General features: G+C 38.2%; 1 protein-coding gene across 10 annotated transcripts in view; it reads left to right on the forward strand.

Moving 5' to 3' along the window:
- Window positions 1-19,451, forward strand: part of GIGYF2 (GRB10 interacting GYF protein 2) — a 127,731-nt gene that overhangs the window by 12,664 nt on the left and 95,616 nt on the right. For 4 of the 10 annotated variants that reach the window (XM_036254588.1, XM_036254589.1, XM_036254597.1 and 1 more), the window contains exons 1-2: window positions 2,868-2,937; window positions 11,909-11,990. In XM_036254588.1, coding sequence (XP_036110481.1) covers window positions 2,883-2,937; window positions 11,909-11,990 — 137 coding nt within the window. In that variant the 5' untranslated portion in view covers window positions 2,868-2,882. Of the gene's footprint in view, window positions 1-2,179; window positions 2,224-2,821; window positions 2,938-11,908; window positions 11,991-17,171; window positions 17,278-19,451 lie in introns of those variants that run through there. The other 6 variants (XM_036254594.1, XM_036254591.1, XM_036254590.1 and 3 more) reach the window with 4 other exon arrangements.

Below are 19,451 nucleotides of genomic sequence, written 5' to 3' on the forward strand. Positions count from 1 at the left end.
CAAATGTTGTCATTGTACCTGTATTCTGTTGAGTGAATGTGCTTTTACAAGATTGCTTTCAGTCTTTTATAATTATAAGTGATGTGTATGTCATCCCCTGCCCATATTGGACTTTTCCTTTTCATTTTACTTAGCTTTCTGAAGTTTGAAAAAACATGCATTCTGAGACATACATATTTTAGCCTAGGACTGAGTCTTGCTTCATTCGAATGTAGACTTTTTTTAAAAAAATTTTTTTCTTTCTTTATTTTAGAGAGAGAGGAAGGGAGAGGGAGAGATAGAAACATCAATGAGAGATAACATCGACTGGCCACCTCTTGCATGCTCCCCACTGGGGACCGGGCCCCCAACCTGGGCATGTGCCCCGACTAGGAATAGAACTAGCAACCTCTTGAAGAGTTGACAAATTTTTACATTATTTTATTATAGTGGTGTAAGTTTTTTTTTTTTATGACAACATTTTAAGTAAGGAATTTTAGTATTTGTTATCAGAAGACTTACATTTAAAATAATTATGCTTTACTTGGCCGGTGTGGCTCACTGGTTGAGCATTGACCCTTGCACTAACAGGTCATCGGTTTGATTCCCAGTCAGGGCACATGCCCAGGTTGTGGGCCCAGTCCCCAGTGAGGGGCATACAGGAGGCAGCCAATTGATGTTCTCTCTCATCAATGTTTCTCTCTCTCTCTCTTTCCTTTCTTCTCTCTCAAATAAAGAAAAAAATATTTAAAATAGTTTTGCTTCATATTTACGAAAATATTTTTAATTATACTGTTTTTTTTTATCCCTAGCAAAACCATTTATGGTTTTTTAAAACCTATTTAAATATTGACATAAAATACGGTAAATGTGTGCACAAATCTGAAATGCATACTTGGAAAAATTTTCACATGTCTGTACTTATGTAATCACCACCTAGGTCAAGATAGTGAACATTTCAAGCACCCTGAAAGATTCCCCCTTTTCTTACCCAGTAGTTGTCCCTACTACATGGTGAGCAGTTTTCTTACATCATCACTGGTTATTTTACCTACTAAACATCTTATGAAGGGACCATACAGTATATATTCCGTGGTGGTTGGCTTCATTTACTGAACATCACGTCTGTGAGATTCATGCAATATTGCTGCTTTTATCAGTAGTTGGTTCTTTTCTTTTTTATTGCTTAGTATTTCGTTGTATGAATAGACTACAATTTCATAAAACTTTATTTTGAAATAATTTCAATTTATAGAAAAGTTGCAAAATTAAGATTTTCTGTATGCTCTTCATCCAATTTGGTCACCAGTATTTTTTCTCATAGTGAAAATTGATAAATTTTATTACATAGAAAACAACTATACTATAAGCAAAGTTCAAAGATAAATAAAAAATGGTAGGGTCACCAATTTTTAACATTTTTCATATTTTTATCATTTCATTATGCACATGATTTTTAAATATAATTTTTAATTTCTATAATTTTTTCTGTTCCATTTGAGAATACAGTATAGACCTTATGCTCCTTTCCCCCTAAACATTTCAATGTATTTTTTAAAGAATAAGGATATTTTATGCCAGGTCGGCATGACTCAGTGGATGAGTGTCGACCCATGTACTAAGAGGTCGCCAGTTTGATCCCCGGTCAGGGCACATGCCCAGGTTATGGGCCCAAACCCCAATGGGGGCATGCTGCGGGCAGCCAGTCAATGTTCTCTCTTATTGATGTTTCTCTCCTCTTCCTCCCTTCCTCTCTCTCTAAAATGAATAAAAGAAAAATATTAACAAAGAATAAGAATATTTTCTTAAACACAGTAAAAATGTCAGAATCATAAACATTAACATTGATACAGTACCATTATTTAATCCATAACTTGTATTCAAATTATTCCCATTGTCTCATATTTTTTGTTGGTTCAGGATGGACTTACGAATCATACTTGCACTTAGTTTTTATGTCTTTAGTTTCCCTTAATTTGGGATGGTTCTTAAGCCTAGCTCTGTCTTTATGACATATTTTGGGAGAGTACAGTTTATTGCTTTTATGTCTATCAATTTGAGTTTATTTGATAGTTTTTTTTATTTTTATCTTCAGGACATTTTTCTATTTTTTGTTCAGATAGAGTGTGAGGGAGAGAGGAAGAGAGAGAGAGAGAAAGAGAGAGAAACATCGACGTGAAAGGGACACATCGAGTGGCTGCCACCTGCACGACCAACCAGGACCGGGGACAAACTGCAACCGAGGTACGTACCCTTAGCGGGAACCAAGCCTGGATCTCTCTGGACCGCAGGCTAATGTTCTAACTGCTGAGTCAAACTGGCCAGGGCTATTTGATAGTTTTTAAAAATCAGTTTCAGTTTATTCATTATTGTCAGGAATATAGCATAAGTGATGCTGTGTTCTCAGTGCATTGTATTAGGAGGCACATGGCGTCAGTTTGTCTCATTAGTGATGTTACCTAACTCAGTAACAGCCAAATAAAAGAGATGCATACGGCAAGGTATGTGGGAAGGAGTTTGGAGCTTCATTGCACTCTCTGGAGTGCCACCCTTCTCCACAGCTTGAAGCTCCACTACAATTTGTTTAATCATTCACTTTTTGATGGACATTTGTGTTGGTAAGCATAATCACCAAGTGTCAGTTACTTAGGAATAAAGTTACTGTGAATATCTTATATTTGTCTTTTGATAGAAATTTCCCTTGAGTATGTCTACTAGTGGATTATGGGATCATGGAATAGGCATATATTTAGATTTAATAAATAATGCCAGGCTATTTTCTGAAGTGGTTGAACTTAATTTGCACTAATGGAGTTATTAATCTTGTGTTACCTTAATCCAGACCTGCTGAGGTAAAAAGAGCTGGCTGCAGGAATGGGTACAGGACTGTTTATTCATTTGGTATGTGTGAAAGAGTGCTGGGGGAGTGCTTTTCTTCCTGCTTTCGGGAAAACGGAGGTAAGGAAGTGTGGGGCAGATTCAGGTTCCTTGGTGTTCATTCTGTGCTAGTCTTTTGGCAGACTATGCATAGTACTGGTTGGACTTCATCTCAGATTTGCCATAGTTTGTTTCTGGGTAAGTTTTACATACCCAGGTTAATGGAGATTTGTAGTAGTTGATAATTTTTTTTTCTTTATTAATTTTTAGAGAGAGAGGAAGGGAGAGGGAGAGAAAGATAGAAACATCGATGAAAAAGAACATTGATTGGCCGCCTCCTGCATGTCCCCCACTGAGGATTGAGCCCACAACTTGGGCATGTGCCCTGACTGGGAATCAAACCAGTGACCTCTTGGTGCATGGGTTGATGCTCAACCACTGAGCCACACCGGCCCGGCCAGTAGTTGATAATTTTTAAAAGAAAGATTTAGGGGGTTTTCAAAGGAGTATATGTTTTGAATCGATAGTAGAATAGTGGTAGCTAATCAGGCTATTAAGACTTCTCCTGGGAAGCAGTATTGGGGAACAGGATCAGTGTTGAACTATCAGCTACTGTGCTGGATTCAGATTCTCCTTTGGCTTCTCCTTGCTTTGTTTGTTCAGACAGGATTTAATACATAGATCTATAGCTCCTTCATGTTGATAGTGATTGCATGTGCCTGGAAGTCATCTGGTTCCTCCACACTCTTGTGAAAAAAAATTGGTAGATTTAAGAGCTGAGAGGCCAGGGTCTCCCTTTTTTTTTGTTTCAAACCCAACCATAAGAAAGAGCTAGGTGATCTCCTCTCCCTCTTCTCTCTTGAACATGCACTCACATGTACACAGAGTGATAGATGAAGTCCCAAAGAGGAGCTGAGGAAGCCAGGAAAACAAAAAATATATATATAGAGAAAAAGATAAATAATTATACTAGTAATCAGAGATAAAATAATTGCTAGTGAGGGCTAATTTATTTTTATTTTATTTTTTAAAATTGTGAAGTGGGGGGAGGGATGTTTTGTTTTTCTACTTATTTATTGGTTGATTATTGTACATACCCTTACTGGAGATCAAACCCACAACTTTGGTATATCGGGATGACGTGTTAACCAACTGACCTACCTGGTCAGTGGTGAGTGCTAACTTAGTTCAGAGTTTTTAAGAAGTTGACAAAAGACCAGGTTATATCTCATTTATTGTCAAGTACAGGATACAGTTTATTGAAGAAGACCAATTTCCTGGTATCAGTTGATGAAGTAATATATTCTTTGAATTCACTTAAGGAATTTTGAATAATGGACAAGGCCTGACATAATGGTTATGTAGAAATATTCTCTCAGGTACTAAGTCAACTCTCTTGAAAATCTTAGGGTAGACTTTTTTTTTTTTTTTTTTTTTTTTTTTAATCCTCACCCAAGGACATTTTTCCATTTTTTGTTCGGGTAGAGTGGGAGGGAGAGAGAGGAACAGGGAGAGAGAGAAACATCGATGTGAAAGGAACACATCGAGTGGCTGCCACCCGCACAACCGACCAGGGCCGGGGACAAACTGCAGCCGAGGTACATGCCCTTAGCGGGAACCGAACCCGGGTCTCTCAGGACCGCAGGCCGACGCTCTAACCGCTGAGCCAAACCGGCCAGGGCAAAAAATCTTAGGGTAGACTTTGAATTGGAGTAGCCAAAGGATAGAAGAGGTGAGAGCCATATCATCTCTGTCACAGTTGCTTTTAGCATGAAGAAGATATGTTAATAGGGCAACAGAATAGTTTGCTCATATTCCCCTGAAGCATTTTATGCCATTTTTGTCCACTTTATGTCCTTTTCTGACTTACTCCTCAAAGGTTTGAGTGCTCCTGTGTTTTAGAGGTTCTAGGACTAGGACCAGTTCTCTCCAGAGTTCTTGAGGCCTGATAATTCCACTGTGCCACGGGTCATTTTCGTCATCTGTGATGAACTGAATGGAAGTTCATCTGTTTATTCATCCTTTTTGTAGTCACATCTTCATACCACCTTGAGTTTCTTTTTTTGACCCAATCTCTCAGTTTCTTTCCTTTCCAAGACCTTTCTACTGAGGACTCTGAAATGTCACTTTTGTGTTAAACATTTCCATGTTCATAGGATGTTTTCCAGCATTGTTAAGGTAGCTGAAACCCATCTTGCCTTGATAATTTTACCTTCTCTTTCACCCTCTGAGGTTACCAGAACGTTTTCCTGCTCAGTGGTGGGTGCGCCAGCAGGCAGAATCAGGATCTTCATCCTGTTTCATTCACATGCCCCTTCTATTCCTTTACTAGGGTGACCAGTCAATCTGCTTGCCCCTGTTGTCTCTCTATAATTATTAACATTCTTTCACACAAACATTTTCTGGTTTAGATGATAGATTATATGTAGTCACCTTAGCAATTATCCGACCATGTTTTGTGCAAAATCCTTTTCCTCTGAAGTTCATGCTGATGATACAACCATCGATTCCCCTCATTATCAGATATAGATCCTGTGTTCTCACCCTTTGATTCGTTGTCTTTTCTGTTCTCTCCTTTCTGCCATTATCCTGAGGTGACTTTAGCGTCCTTCCAGGCTCTTGGTTCCTTGACTACCTCCATCTCTAATTCTTCTAGTGCTTTCATTTTTATACCTAGTACACCAGCTTTTTGACAGTACTGGCATCTCAAATTTGTAAACTCTCTTCTTCCCCATTGTGCCTGAATCACACTTTTGCCAGCACCTCTCCTGTACCCTCTTATTCTTTCATTCACTGCTGACAAACCCAGTTCAGTGCTGTTGTCATCTCTCTGCCCTAGACCCAGGCTACTAAGTGGGAGAAAGAAACCCACAGCCATGCAGATAGGTGGCATCTCATCTTGATTGGACTTCAGTACTGCTACAGCTACCTGCAGTGGTGGTGGTCTGGATTAATCCTGAAACAGGACAAGGACATTGTTGGAAAAACTGGCGAATTCTTAATAATCAACCTGGAGTTTATATAATAGTGATGTACCATTGTTGGTTTCTTAGTTTTGACAAATGTAATATTGTTTACATTCGGGGAACCTGAGGGAACTTTCTTTGTGACATATATATATAACTCTATAATTATTTCTAAATAAAGTTTATTTTTTGAAAAAATAAACACTAATATAGATCATAGCAGCTAGCCATATCTTCATTCCCTTCAAATTTTACCCTGGCCATCTTCTCTGACATTTGCCTTCTTATTTGAGAAAATTGAGGGCATCAAATGTGAATTCTCCTGAGTCCTCTCTCCTCCTCCCTAGTCTCCCCCAAAAACCCGATAAAATGTTTAGAGGCATCCTAAACTATTTGCATCTACTTTCCTCTTGTCACTAGTAGATAGGAGTGAAGTCTTTTTTTCCTCATTTGTTCTCTGAAACCCCATTTGTACTGCCTTCTCAGAGACTTCACTTGATCATGTATTTGTTGTTAGGTTATTTCTTCACTTTTCCATTCTACTAGTACTTTTCCATTAGGATATTTTTATCTGGAATAAAAATGGAAAAATTTATTTTCACTGGACTTAATTTATCTTCATCTATTCACAGCTAAGATTCTAGGAGGAGCTGACTGCATTTGTAGTCTTTCCTTTCTCACCTCCCAGCTACTCCTCACCCCACTGAAATCTGGCTCTATCCCCCACCACACTTCTATACTGTGCTATTCAAATCACCAATGATTTCATTGCGGAAGCCAGGGAAGACTTTCAGTCTCTTTTTTGATTTCAACATTTGAGACTTTTGAATTCTTCCATTAAAAAAAACCCTGTAGCCCTGGCCAGCATTGCTCAGTGATTAGAGCATTGGCCCACACACTGAAGGGTCAAAGGTTCGATTCCCAGTCAAGGGCATGTACCTGGGTTGCAGGTTCCATCCCTGGCTCTGGTTGGGGTGCATGCAGGAGGCAGCCAACTGATGTGTTTCTCTCACATCTATGTTTCTCTCCCCTTCTCTCCCTCCCTCCCACTCTCTCTAAAAAAATCAATGGAAAAAATATTCTTTGTTAAGGATTAATAAAAAAAAAATAAAAATAAAAAAAATTGTGCCAGAACTATCTTTGTTGTATATACAAATTAGAAACTTACTAGAAAAGAATTACCCATTTGACCATTCAGAAGTAAAAATATTAACATCTTGGGGTATATCTATCTATATTAGGTATTTTATTTTATTTAAAAATTTTATTGATTAATAAAATTATATTAGTTTCAATATATATACAGGATGGGGTAAAAGTAGGTTTACATTTGTGAGTACATGAAACAGAGTTTATTCTTGTATTATTATTTACATATTATTGTATTTCCCATATAAAAAACTGTAAACCTACTTTGTGTGTATTTTAAATACTGTGTGTATTTTAAAATGTGTTGACTATGATTATGTTCTCTGTATTCTGTAACCTGCCTTAGGCACTTAATATATTGTTGACATCTTTCAATGTCAATAAATATAGTTATCGTCACCCCTTTCTCTTCTCTACTGCTTTGTAGGACTGGCTTCCACAATATCTGCTGGATTTCTAATACCCCTCTTTTCCCTTTAGCTCTTGCTAATTCATTCTCCTCCTGCATCCTGGACAGTTTCTTGTCTGAATCTTTTTATAGCCTTCCATTGCCCTTGGGATATAAAATGCAAAGACTTCTGTGATATGACCACTGCTTTATCAGTCTTCACTTTAGTAGTTAGAAACTAGCTCTTTCTCCTTTAAAAAAAATTTTTTTTTCTATTTAATCCTCAACGGAGGATATTTTCCCATTTATCTTCAGATATAGTGGAAGGGAGGGAGAGTGGTAGAGAAACATCGATGTGAGAGTGACACATCGATTGGTTGCCTCCACATGACCCTGACCCGGGCCAGGGACCTAACCTCAACCGAGGTACATGCCCTTGACCAGAATCGAACCTGATACTCTTTGATCCATGGGCTGATGCTTTAACTGCTGAGCCAGACCGGCCAGGGCATTCTTTCCGTTTTTTGATACAGTGAATGTGGAGAAAGCTAGAGTCAGTGAATTTGAGTTTAGGTGAAAGGATAGGGTTCGAGATATCTAGCCGCTCTTTCTCTTCCTTCCTGTATCCTCTTGCACAGTGTTTACTGAGGCTTTTCCCTTTGAGCTTGTCCAACTTGAATTCTGCTTTGGGATAGTTTCAGTCAATTTTTGGTTGCATTTTTGTAGATTTATTTGAAAATCTGTCTCCCCATCCCTACTCTACGCTGGAATTCAAGGTCTGTATTACCATCTTTTAGATGTCTTTTCAGGCACCTCATATTTTGTCCAAAACTATTGTGCCCTTCCTCCCAAAATTATTTCTTTCCTGTTTTCTCCTTCCTTTTGAGCTTTATGTACAAATTGAAAAGACACCCCAGCCCAATATTGAATCCTATAGAGTCCATTTTATTTCTGTGTCCTCTGTTTAGACTTTTTTCTTTCCGGTTGGAGCAGTGCTGTTTCTGCTTTGGGAAATATTTTATGGAGTAGGTTATTTGAATGGATCCTTAGTTTTGTACAGGCCATTGTAAGGGAAAGAGGGTGGTGTTCTGGGGGAAAGGAAGGGCATGAGCAGAACCACAGAAGAAGGGGAGTGCAGTGGAGAGTAGAAAGTTCTCATTTGATTTTGAGTTTGAAAGTGAAACAGTAAGAGATTGAGTTGAGGAGGATTGGGTTGTCAGATTGATGGGAACCTGAAATTCTAGGAGTTTTGATGATACATAGTAGGTTTAACTGACTGTTTTAAAGAGGGGTAGGCATGACCAGAGCAGTGCTTTAGGAAGATTCACCTTTATGGATGTGAATAGTTAGAGGCTGAGTCAGGGTAGTCAATTAGAAATTTTATTTTAATAATCCAGACATGAGTTAAAGGTTTAACTATCATGAAAGAATGCAGAGGACTCTTGAAGGAGAACTGATCAAATTTGAGACAATTGATTGGATTAGAAAGATGGAGAAGCAGAAAGAGTTTCAGATAACTCTGGGATTTTGAGACTGGCTGACCTGTGAATTGTGAAAACAGTGCTACCTTGATCAGTTATTGATGAGACAGGTGTCCAGGAGGAGCAGATATCTGGAAATGCTACACAGGTCCTGGCAGAAAAGAATCAAATCTGTAATTTACAGTAGAGGTGGGGTACCTCCCAGGGATGGGGTAAATTTAGACATTTGTGGGAGAACTTTTCATTGCTATTGTTGTAACGACACCTCCACTTCCTGCATGTCCCCTGTTATTCCCCCATAATTTAGTAAGCAGAATTCTACCCAATTTGTTAGTCGAAATAATAAAAGGTTCAAGACATTATCTAAGTAGAGTTTATAGTTAAATAAAAAATGGGTACATTGAAGGAAGCTAGAAAAAAATTTGGGGGGAATGGTGACTAAATAGGAAGGAAATGAAGATAGGAAAAAAAACAATATCGTGCTGGTCTTGGAGGATAAAGAGGAAATGGTTTCAAGAAAAGGTATTTTAGAGAGGCAGAAGAGATGGGGACACAGCATCCAGAGTCTGGTTTAAATACTGACTGCTGTAAAAACTCAGAGCTGTTTTCTAATGGTCACAAGTCTCCTGGGGTTTGAGTTGACAACATTTAGCTTGGTGGGGTTTAAATGGTGACGCCTATGCTCATTTTACTACCTCACTGCATCCTTAGAAAGGAAAATTGAGAAAAAAGGCCCAGTATCATTCTGACTAATTTATAATTCAGAGGCATCATGTAAGACAATCCCTCCAGTACGTATAAATACACTAGAATGGGGCTCATTTGAATTGATTTAGAAGGAGCAATCTGTGGTGGGGAATTTGGAATTCGTGATTAGAGTACTTGAAGCATTTAAGTTAGATTTCTCCAACAGTCATAACTCTTATATTTCCTGGTTTAATTCATAAAGGAGAATGAACAGAACACCATTCTGAGAAATGTAGGTTTCTTTATTTTTTTTATAGAGTCGGGGGCGGAGAGAGAGAGAGAAACATCAGTGTGAGACACATCAATTACTTGCCTCCCACACAACCCCAACCAGGGCCGGGGACCCATCCACAACTGAGGTATGTGCCCTTACCTGGAATCGAACTTGTGACACTTTGGTCCGCGGGTGGACGCTCTAACCGCTGAGCCAAACCGGCTAGGCAATGTAGGTTTCTTTAGTTGATAATTAAATTGTTTGGATTATTATTATTAGGTTCTTTTTTTTAATACTCATCTGAGGACATTTTTCCATTTTCTGTTCAGATAGAGTGGGAGGGAGGGAGGGGGGAGAGAGAGAGAGAGAGAAAGAGAAAGAGAGAAACATCGACATGGCTGCTACCCGCACAACCCAAAACCCAACCAGGGTCGGGGACCAACTGCAATCGAAGTACATGCCCCAGCGGGAACTGAACCCACGTCTCTCTCGACCGCAGGTTGACGCTCTAACCACTGAGCAAAACTGGCCAGGGCTATTCTTAGGTTCTTAAAAGAGTTCTAGAAAAGTCTTTACATCTTCTTATGAAAACCATGTTGTAAATGGCAGTTAGGGTCCCAGATAAAGGTATTAAAAACCTTCTGAGCTTTTAATGTTGGTGTAGTATGGTAGTTTGGCACTACATAAAAGTTTGTAGGTGGAATGATAAAGAAGACTGGAATAGTATTTCATTTTTGTGATGAGAACATTTAAGATCTCTCTCAGAGATTTTCAAGTATATGATACAGCATTATTAGCTATAATCACTATGCTGTACATTAGATCCCCAGAAGTTGTTAATCTTATAACTGGAAGTTTATATGCTTTGACCAGTATCGCCCCATTTTCCCCACCCCCCAGCGCCTGGTAACTACTACTGTACTCACTAAGTTTGGCTTTTTAGATTTCCATATCATATATAAGTAATATTATACATTATTTGTCTTTGCCTGTCTGACTTATTTCATTTTAAGTTCTGATATCTTAAAATTGCTTTTGAAAGGCTACTCATGAAATTCATTAACTTACTGCTTTAACTTGATGCACCAAGATAGTTTTTTTTTCATTTTTTTTTCTTAATTGCTTTTAGAGAGATTGGAAGGGAGAGGGAGAGAGATAGAAATATTGATGAGAGAACATTAATTGGCTGCCTCCTGCATGCCCCCCACTGGGGATTTGTCTCACAACCCAGTCATGTGCCCTGACTGGGAATTGAACCTGTGACCTCTTTGTGCACTGGTTGATGCTCAACCACTGAGCCACACTGGGCAGACAATTCCAAGATACTTTTGAAAGAATCACTGGAGTGTAAAGTGCTAAGGGGAAATTGGGGAGAGTTGTGGTGGAAGCTATGAGATAGGTAAGGGGGGGGTCCTTATTTTAAGAATCTTTGATATACCTCACAGTGATGGGAGACCCATTACAAGGGAGTAATAGAAATTAAAATGGAAATTTATTACCCTTCGTTCACTCCCCATTGTTCTAAGGTGAAAGAAGAAAATCCTTAATTTGGTTCCCAGTGGCCTGCATGGTCTGTTCCACCTATCTCACTAGCTTCATCTTGTACCATGCCTCCTTTCTTTAGATAAACATAAAAAGATGGCGAATCAGAATGTAGGGGTTGATATAATTCATTTCACTTTGTCTGCTAAATTGCTATAAAAAGGGATTTAAAAATCTCATTCTGGCCCTGGCCAGTTTGGCTCAGTGGTTACAGCATCGGCCCGTGGACCAGTGAGTCTTGGGTTCGATTCTGGTCAAGGGCACATACCTTGGTTTCGATTCATCCCCAGCCCTGGTTGGGGTCGTGTGGGAGATAGCCAGTTGATGTGTCCCTCTCACATCAATGTTTCTCTCTCTCTCTCCCTCCCTTTCACTCTATCTGAAGATAAATAGAAAAATATCCTCAGGTGAGGATTTAAAAAAATAAATAAATAAAAATAAAAATCTCATTCTAGTGACTGCTTAAGAGGAGCGTCAGCAAAACACACTCCCTAGCTATACTTTGTAGGCTGGAGTTCAGCATTTGATCTTGACTAACTGTATGGAGATATTTTCCCTTTAACAGGTTTCTTCACATATAAAAATCCTGTAAACATACGGAAAAGAATGGCAGCGGAAACACAGACACTGAACTTTGGGCCTGAATGGTAAGTTTTCAAAATCTCATCTTTTTTATATTGGATGATTAGTACAGCAGTAAGGTATTTTTGCAGGTTTATAAATGTGCATGTTTTTGAGAGTTTGCTTTATATGCCTAGTTGAAAACAATGTATCTAGTCTGGGAATAAATTATTTGGTTAATGACTGTATTGTGTACTTTATTTAAAAAAATTTATTGGTCTGGTTATGTTAACGATAGTGGAATTAAAACCTCTCATAGTCCCAATACTCTATCAAATTATTTACTTTTTGTTTGAGTCCTTGTCGGGGTGTCTATACAATTTTATATAGTTCAGACATTTATATGTGTATGTTTTCTGCTATAATGTTGTTTGTGAGTACTGTTCATAGATTCATTTGAAAAGTAGTTTTTATTGAATTATTAGTTAATTTTTATTGGGCTAGGCAGGTAATCCAGAATTATATTGGTTGTTAACAGAAGCCCATGTAGGATTGGGTTAGCATTTGCCATAACAATAACTGACCTTTGAGTCTCTTACAGATATGTTTGGACCCCGAATATAGAATTCTCATGGAGTTTTGAGATTCATCACATTGTAGTGTGACTTTTACCCCCTTCTTCTTCCTTTCCCCCCCAAAGGTGATGATTGAAGACCCTCTTCTCAGTGGCATGAATAATATAGTTGCTTTTCAAACTTTGAACCAGAGGCATTATATAAAGTGGATAACTTGGAATAGTGTCTTAAACATTTTTAATTGTTCAGGTGATGGTGGTTTAATAAATGATGCAGACTTCCTATAGCAGCTCCCTATCTGAGGATTCTTATTAGCTTACTTTTTTATGTAATCTGTAAATTTTCTTGGCTTTTATAGCCTAGTATTTGGAGACTGAGGAGAAATCACTATTTGAAGTTTTAGGAACTGATGTACCTTCTATATTTTGAGTTTATTTTGGAAATGTTGATGCAACTAATGCTGCATCTGTTTTAGTTCTTGTTTATATTTAAAAATAAATTTCTTATTACCAAATCAATATAGGTTTCCCCTACTACTGAAAATGGAGTGTTCCTGTGAAACTTTTCATAAGCTGAAATGATGTAAAGTGAAGAAGCAGTTACCTTAGGGACACATCTTGCTAACAGATACACAAAATAAATTGAGATACAGCATAGATGTTCACCAACACAGTTCAAAGTCATGGTGGCTGATGCTGGGGGTCACTTTCGCTGCTCAATATTAACCACTCATTGCAAAGCAAATATCGAATGCTATTTAATTTTTAACCTTTTTTCGTAAAAGTGATACTTTTCCGGATTTCTTTTGGTTAGAGAAAACAGGTACTAATGTAGGTCTTTCGTAAAAGCGAAGTGGCATAAAGTGAACTTTTGAAAAGTGGGTGATATCTGTATATGTTTCTAGAAATATTAGAAGTTACAAGTAAGCCAGAAAAAGATATGATCACTGTAATTTAGCCATCCATGATAACCACTGTTAATAGATTGGTGTATCTTCCAGGTGGTTTTATGTATGCTTATTTGTGTATATGTACATTTATTTTCACAAAAAGTGGGATCATACTGTACATTCAATTTTGTAACCTGCTTTTAAAATATAACTACATCAAAAATATCTTTTCATCAATAAATATTTTCTGTTACCTTAAATGGTTGCATTGTATGGCTGTATCATTTATTTAACTAGTCTTTTAGATGTAGCATATACAGGCTGTTCTCAGTTTTTTATTATTATAAAAATATTTTTGATCAACATTCTTAATAGTTAACTCTTTATTCACATCTTAGTAACTTTCTTCACCTGGTGGAGTTAAATTCACATAGCTTATTTTGTAAACTATTTTGTGTGCCCTCTTCTTATTTTATTAATTTTGACTTTAATTTAAAAAAATTATCTTTATTGTTGAAAGTATTACAGATGTCCTTCCTTTTCTCCCCCCTTGAGCCCTCTATTTTAATTTGTTGTTGTTTAACTCTTTGTGCCTTCTTCTGCCTTTATCTAGAATTTGTAACTGCTCTTTGATATTTACATTTTCATGTCTCTGTGTAAAAATGATTAAAATCATCAGTAAATTTAAAGAAAATTTTTTTCCCTGTACTTCTCTATTAAGGGGTAACAAAAAGAGACAACACTGAGAATTTACCTAAAATGAAAGAAAAAAACTCTGGTGTTATTCTAGAGTCAGTACATATTTAGCTTGATGCCCTGTACCACAGGTTGGCCTATGAGACTATACGTAAAGTTTTTGTATGTAAAGTTTTATTGGAACAGAGCCACACCTATTTGTTACTATATTATCTGCCTGCTTTCACACTGCAATGGCAAGGTTGAGTAGTTAAAACAGGCCATCTGGCTCAAGAAGCTTAAATATTGACTCTCTGGCCCTTTACAGGAAAAAGCTTGCTGGCTCTTGTCCTCAACCATGGATGGATTTCTAAAGTCACTTCAAAGTGTCATTGATCCAGTCTATCAGTAGTGTCTTATACATCCTTTTCATTGGTATGCTGAAGTTTTGTTGGATGAGCCCGGTGTTTTGTTTTGTTTTTTTTCCAAAATATGTTTTCATTGATTTTTTTAGAGAAGAAGGGAGAGAGAGACAGAAACATAGATGTGAAAAAGAAATGTTTATCAGCTGCCTCCTGCATGTCCCCTTACTGGGGGCATGTGTTTGACTGGGAATCGAACTGGGATCTCTCAGTCCATGGGACGATGCTTGAGCCCAATGTTTTTATATAAAATTTTAATTGAGGTAACTTGAGCAGAGGACAATTAATAGTCTCATGCTAAAGCAGTAGCTTTGCATAATTGTTACCTCTGTTAACCTGCTGGCATTAGAGTTTAGGAGCCTTCCCTTAGTCATCTGTAACGCTGATAAACTGAGGAGTGGAGGTTTAAATAGGCAGCTTGCCTACTTTGTAGCAGCTATCAAAATTCCTTCTGGCAAAGGGAATATATAAGACCCTTCAGTAATTTAAGTAACCCTGAGCTAGAAAGCTGCTGTGTTTTTCTGCATGTTACATGTAACATTACATTCATTGTGGAATTTGAGGTAAGGAACTGTGTACAGAATAGATGAGAATCAAAGTTTATTTAAAGAAATGTATTACATAATTACCAAAGCACATTAAAGGGTGTGATAGATATAATGGAGAAATAAATAATTTCTAGGTTTAAAACAGTAGTCACTTTATGTCTTTACTCAAATGTTACCACCTTTGGCCTTTTCTGACCATCTGTGTAACAACTCCCCCTAACTCACTCTCTTTCTTCCCTGCTTAATTTTTCCTGAATGGTCTATATCAAATACAACATGCCAAATATTGAAATCACTTTTTTCCTTTATTATTTATATCCCATCCTTTAGCCTGCCCTAGACCGTGTGCTCCATCGAGGGCAGGTACTATGATCTTGATTTTTGTATAGTTTCTTGACTGCTGTATCTCCAGTGCTTAGCACATAGTTGGTACTCAATAAATATCTGCTAAACGAATGAATGAACTGTTGGAAAATAAGGTTGTTTTTAATGTTTTGCTATTGTAAATATGTATCTACATTCTTGAACAGTTTTATTTGTATTGCTGATTATTTGGATTAATTTCTTAAAAGCCAAATTATTAAATAAAATTTTTTTTATTTTTAAGGCCTTTGCATGATATCTAAACAGATAGATCATCAGAAGGATGGTTATGAATTTCATTCTTATCCCTTGCCTGTTTACTTTGTCATTGACAAAATGCTTAGTGCTACTTAAGAAAACACTTTTAGTTCTAAATCTGGTGGATTTAGTTTTTTTTTTTAAATTTTTAAATTTAATTTATTTTAGAGAGAGAAAGGGAGAGGGAAAAAGAGAGAGAGAGAGAGAGAAAGAAACATCAATTTGTTGTTCCACTTATTTATGCATTCATTGGTTGACTCCTTAATCCTACTATCCAAAGAACCATTGCTATCATTTTGGTTTGTTTCCTACTATTCTTTTTTCTTTGCAAATATTTGTAGGTGTACTTCAAGACATTAAAAAAACAAAACAAAAAACCCAAATTCATTGTACTTGTTTTTTTATTTTTAATTTTTTTTTTTATCCTTACCCAAGGACATTTTTCCATATTTTGTTCAGATAGAGTGGGAGGGAGAGAGAGAGAGAAACATCGATGTGAAAGGAACACATCAAGTGGCTGCCACCCACATGACCAACCAGGGCCGGGGACAAACTGCAACCGAGGTACATGCCCTTAGCGGGAACCAAACCTGGGTCTCTCTGGACCGCAGGCCGACACTTTAACCACTGAGCAAACCAGCCAGGGCTTATTTTTAATTTTTAGTCCTCACCTGAGGATATTATTCTTCCATTTATCTTCAGATAGAGTGGGAGGGTAAGAGAGAGAGAGAGAGAGAGAAAGAGAGAGAGAGAGAAACATCGATGTCTCATTGACTGGTTGCCTCCCTCATGACCCCAACCAGGGCTGGGGACCAAATTGCAGGAACGTGCCCTTGACTGGTATTGAACCAGCGACTCTTTGATCTGAGGGCCAACCTTCTGACTGCTGAGCCAAACCAGCCAGGGCCATTATACTTGTTTTATCTGGAAATATTTTTTTGAGGATCAAAAATCTACTCAGATAAGTTTAATTGCAGACAGTTACCTGGCTTTATGGGGAAGGAGCCAAGGAACCTCTCTTCTATCTCCTGTTCATGGCATTAAGAAAGTTTTCCCAGGTCTTTTCTTGCAAAAAGAGTGAGGCACTTACGTTTTTACCCAAAGCACCTTATTTATACCTATTTTAAAGTAGTTGCGACTTTGTGGTGTGTCTCTTTACATAAGTCCACCTTACTCAGAAGGGAACTAATCCCATTATGAAGAGTGCGGTATTTCTCAGTTTTGTTCAGCTCATTGTTTAGCTGAGTGTACCGAACATAGGCATTTAATGTTGAATGAGACATTTCAGTCTTATGGGGTGTGGGTAAAGGGGGGATAGAGAATGCAAATGAGATTGCTAGATCTTTCTGGAGCTGTGGGGACAGTGAGAGACCTTCTGGAGGATGGAATGCATTAATAGTTCCAGTTTTCAAAAAGAGTGAAAGGTATTTATGTGTGAAGGGATAGTAAATTAGATGTTATCCAGAGGTGTATTTTAGAAAAGAATATTAGGATTTACTTAGAAAACATTTTATCAGGTGCCTCCTGTGTTCTGTTTCTTGGGTTAGATGCTGAGACCACAAGGATGAAAGGACATGGTACCTACTTTTATTTAGTGGAGAAGCTGACACAAAATAATTTCACTATGATGTCAGTGCTGTAAAGTAAGTTTAATGCGAGTACAGGATATTCAGTTGCTTATGTGATGCCTCTTCCTTTAAGGCATCTCGTCCTTAATACTTTTCCAAAACTGAGCTTACAAATTTTGCCTTTTAAATTTCATCTTAATACCACAGAGTGCCCATTTGCTCAGTTATCCTGGATATATTCTTTTACTTCTGTATCCCTATGTCTAGTCCATAATAATGTTGTGTCAATTCCATCTCCAGAATATCTCTTGAATCTGTTCATTTCTCTTCACCCTCATGTAAGCCACCACCACCTCTGACATGAACTATTGCAGCAGTGGCCTCCCGATGTTTCCTGGCTTCCCGTCTTGATTTTCTTCTCATTGTTCTCCCTATAGCAGCCAGAAAGTCTTAAAATGTAAATTGGATCAAGTTTTCTCCAAAATTCTTCAATAGCTATATGTCTATTTATATGATTGTTTATTAGCTTTTTCTTCCACTGGCCAATTAGTTCTGTGAAGACTGGGCAGGTACTTGTGTGTAGCCAAGACCCTGAGGATCTAGAGCTTCCTCCTCTCTACTGCGACCCCCCAATCCTTCTCTTCTCCTTCCCATTTACTCTCTCTTCTCCCAGGCAGCAGTCCAGGTAAGAAATAAAAGTGGGAACAATAATAGGTTTGTTGATCAGGGAATGGCTTGAGAAATTTAGGATTTAAAACTAATGGAATGCGTAATGGGAGTTAGAAGGTGAGGAGTAAAGGATGATGCCCAGACTCTTAATCTAGTGGCTGAATAAATGGTGGTGTCCTTTCTGGCTTTTGGGAGTACAAGTGATGAAGGGGGTTGGGATGGATAAACTGAATAGGGTTTTGAGCATGTTGAACCTGAGACTTGTTAGTGGTGGTGGTGTTTATGAAAGCCTTACTCCAGGGGAGAGGTCAGAGCTGGAAGTGAGAATTACTAGCTTAAACAGAATTGCTTTTTGACTTCTATACCTTCCTGCATCTACACTGACATTCTAAATTGCTTTTGTAAGCTGAAGTTTGGATTTTGGATGATTAACAAGTGAAGGGGTTTGGAAGGCCCCCTCCTGCTGCTGTCAGTTTCAACTGTAGTAGGACTGGTCCTCTTCCTGTGTTTAACAGATCTCAGGATGGGCAGGAAGATCAAGGTGATAAGGATAGGAAAATGTCCCTTCTGTTCAGTGTTGAGGTTACTGATGAACTTTGCTAGAGCAGTGGAGTGGCAGGGGAGAAGCCAGGTTGCATTGGGTTTGGAAGTGACGGGAAGTGAGCACTAGGAGGTGTTTCTGAAATGAAGAGGAAAGATGAGCAGTGGTGCATAGCTAGAGGGGATGCTGCATGAAGTTTAAACAAACCACTATTAGATATATTGAGAGGCTGAAGGGACAGCAGATATGGAGGGATTTTTCTAGAAGAGAGAGTTTTAGATCCTACAGGAGTGAAAAATCACTGGTGGATTTTTAGGGAGGGATATTACAGAAACATGTTTTAGCTTTTCCAGATATCTGTATGTGAAGAAGGACTTGGAATAGGATTTGTTGTACCGAGTACAGTTGGCCCTCATGTATTGCGGTTAATCCGTTCCAGACTCTACTGCGATAAATGAATTTCCGCGAAGTAGGATTCTTTATTTATATATAGTCATCCCTGCCACTTCGCGCTTCGACTTTCGCGGCTTCACTCTATTGCGTTTTTTTAAGTCTCGTATTTGAAAACACCGCAATGGAGTGAAGCCGCGAAAGTCGAAGTGCGAAGTGACGAGGGACAACTGTAGAGCACAAGAAGTGTTCTGATTCAGGTTACTATCTTCTCTAATTTTGAGTTACTCTCAGCTTGCCTTGGTCTGTTCTCCTCACAGCAGTTGAAGGAATCTCTTGAGGATGCACTGGGGTGAATTTACTCTTAATAGATCTGGTGGCTATGAGGTGTTCACCCTGGACATTAGAAAACCTTGGAGGGGGGGAGGGGTGCATTGGAAGGGAACCAGGTTGGTAAGTGGATTTGAAACCTTGTGAGGAGCAGGTCAAGTAATGAGGGGTGTTGGGCCATGAGAAGGAAATATCTGATGAGACATAGTGACTGTTTGCCAATACTGAATGATTTCATTAGAAAGAACACTTAGAGGTGCCCTCTAGTGGTAGAAACTATTGGAGAGTATATTGGCTTAGTGTAAGAGAATTTAAAATA

Source organism: Molossus molossus, unplaced genomic scaffold (genome assembly GCF_014108415.1).
Source record: "Molossus molossus isolate mMolMol1 unplaced genomic scaffold, mMolMol1.p scaffold_m16_p_11, whole genome shotgun sequence".
In the NCBI taxonomy this organism is placed as follows: Eukaryota; Metazoa; Chordata; class Mammalia; order Chiroptera; family Molossidae; genus Molossus; species Molossus molossus.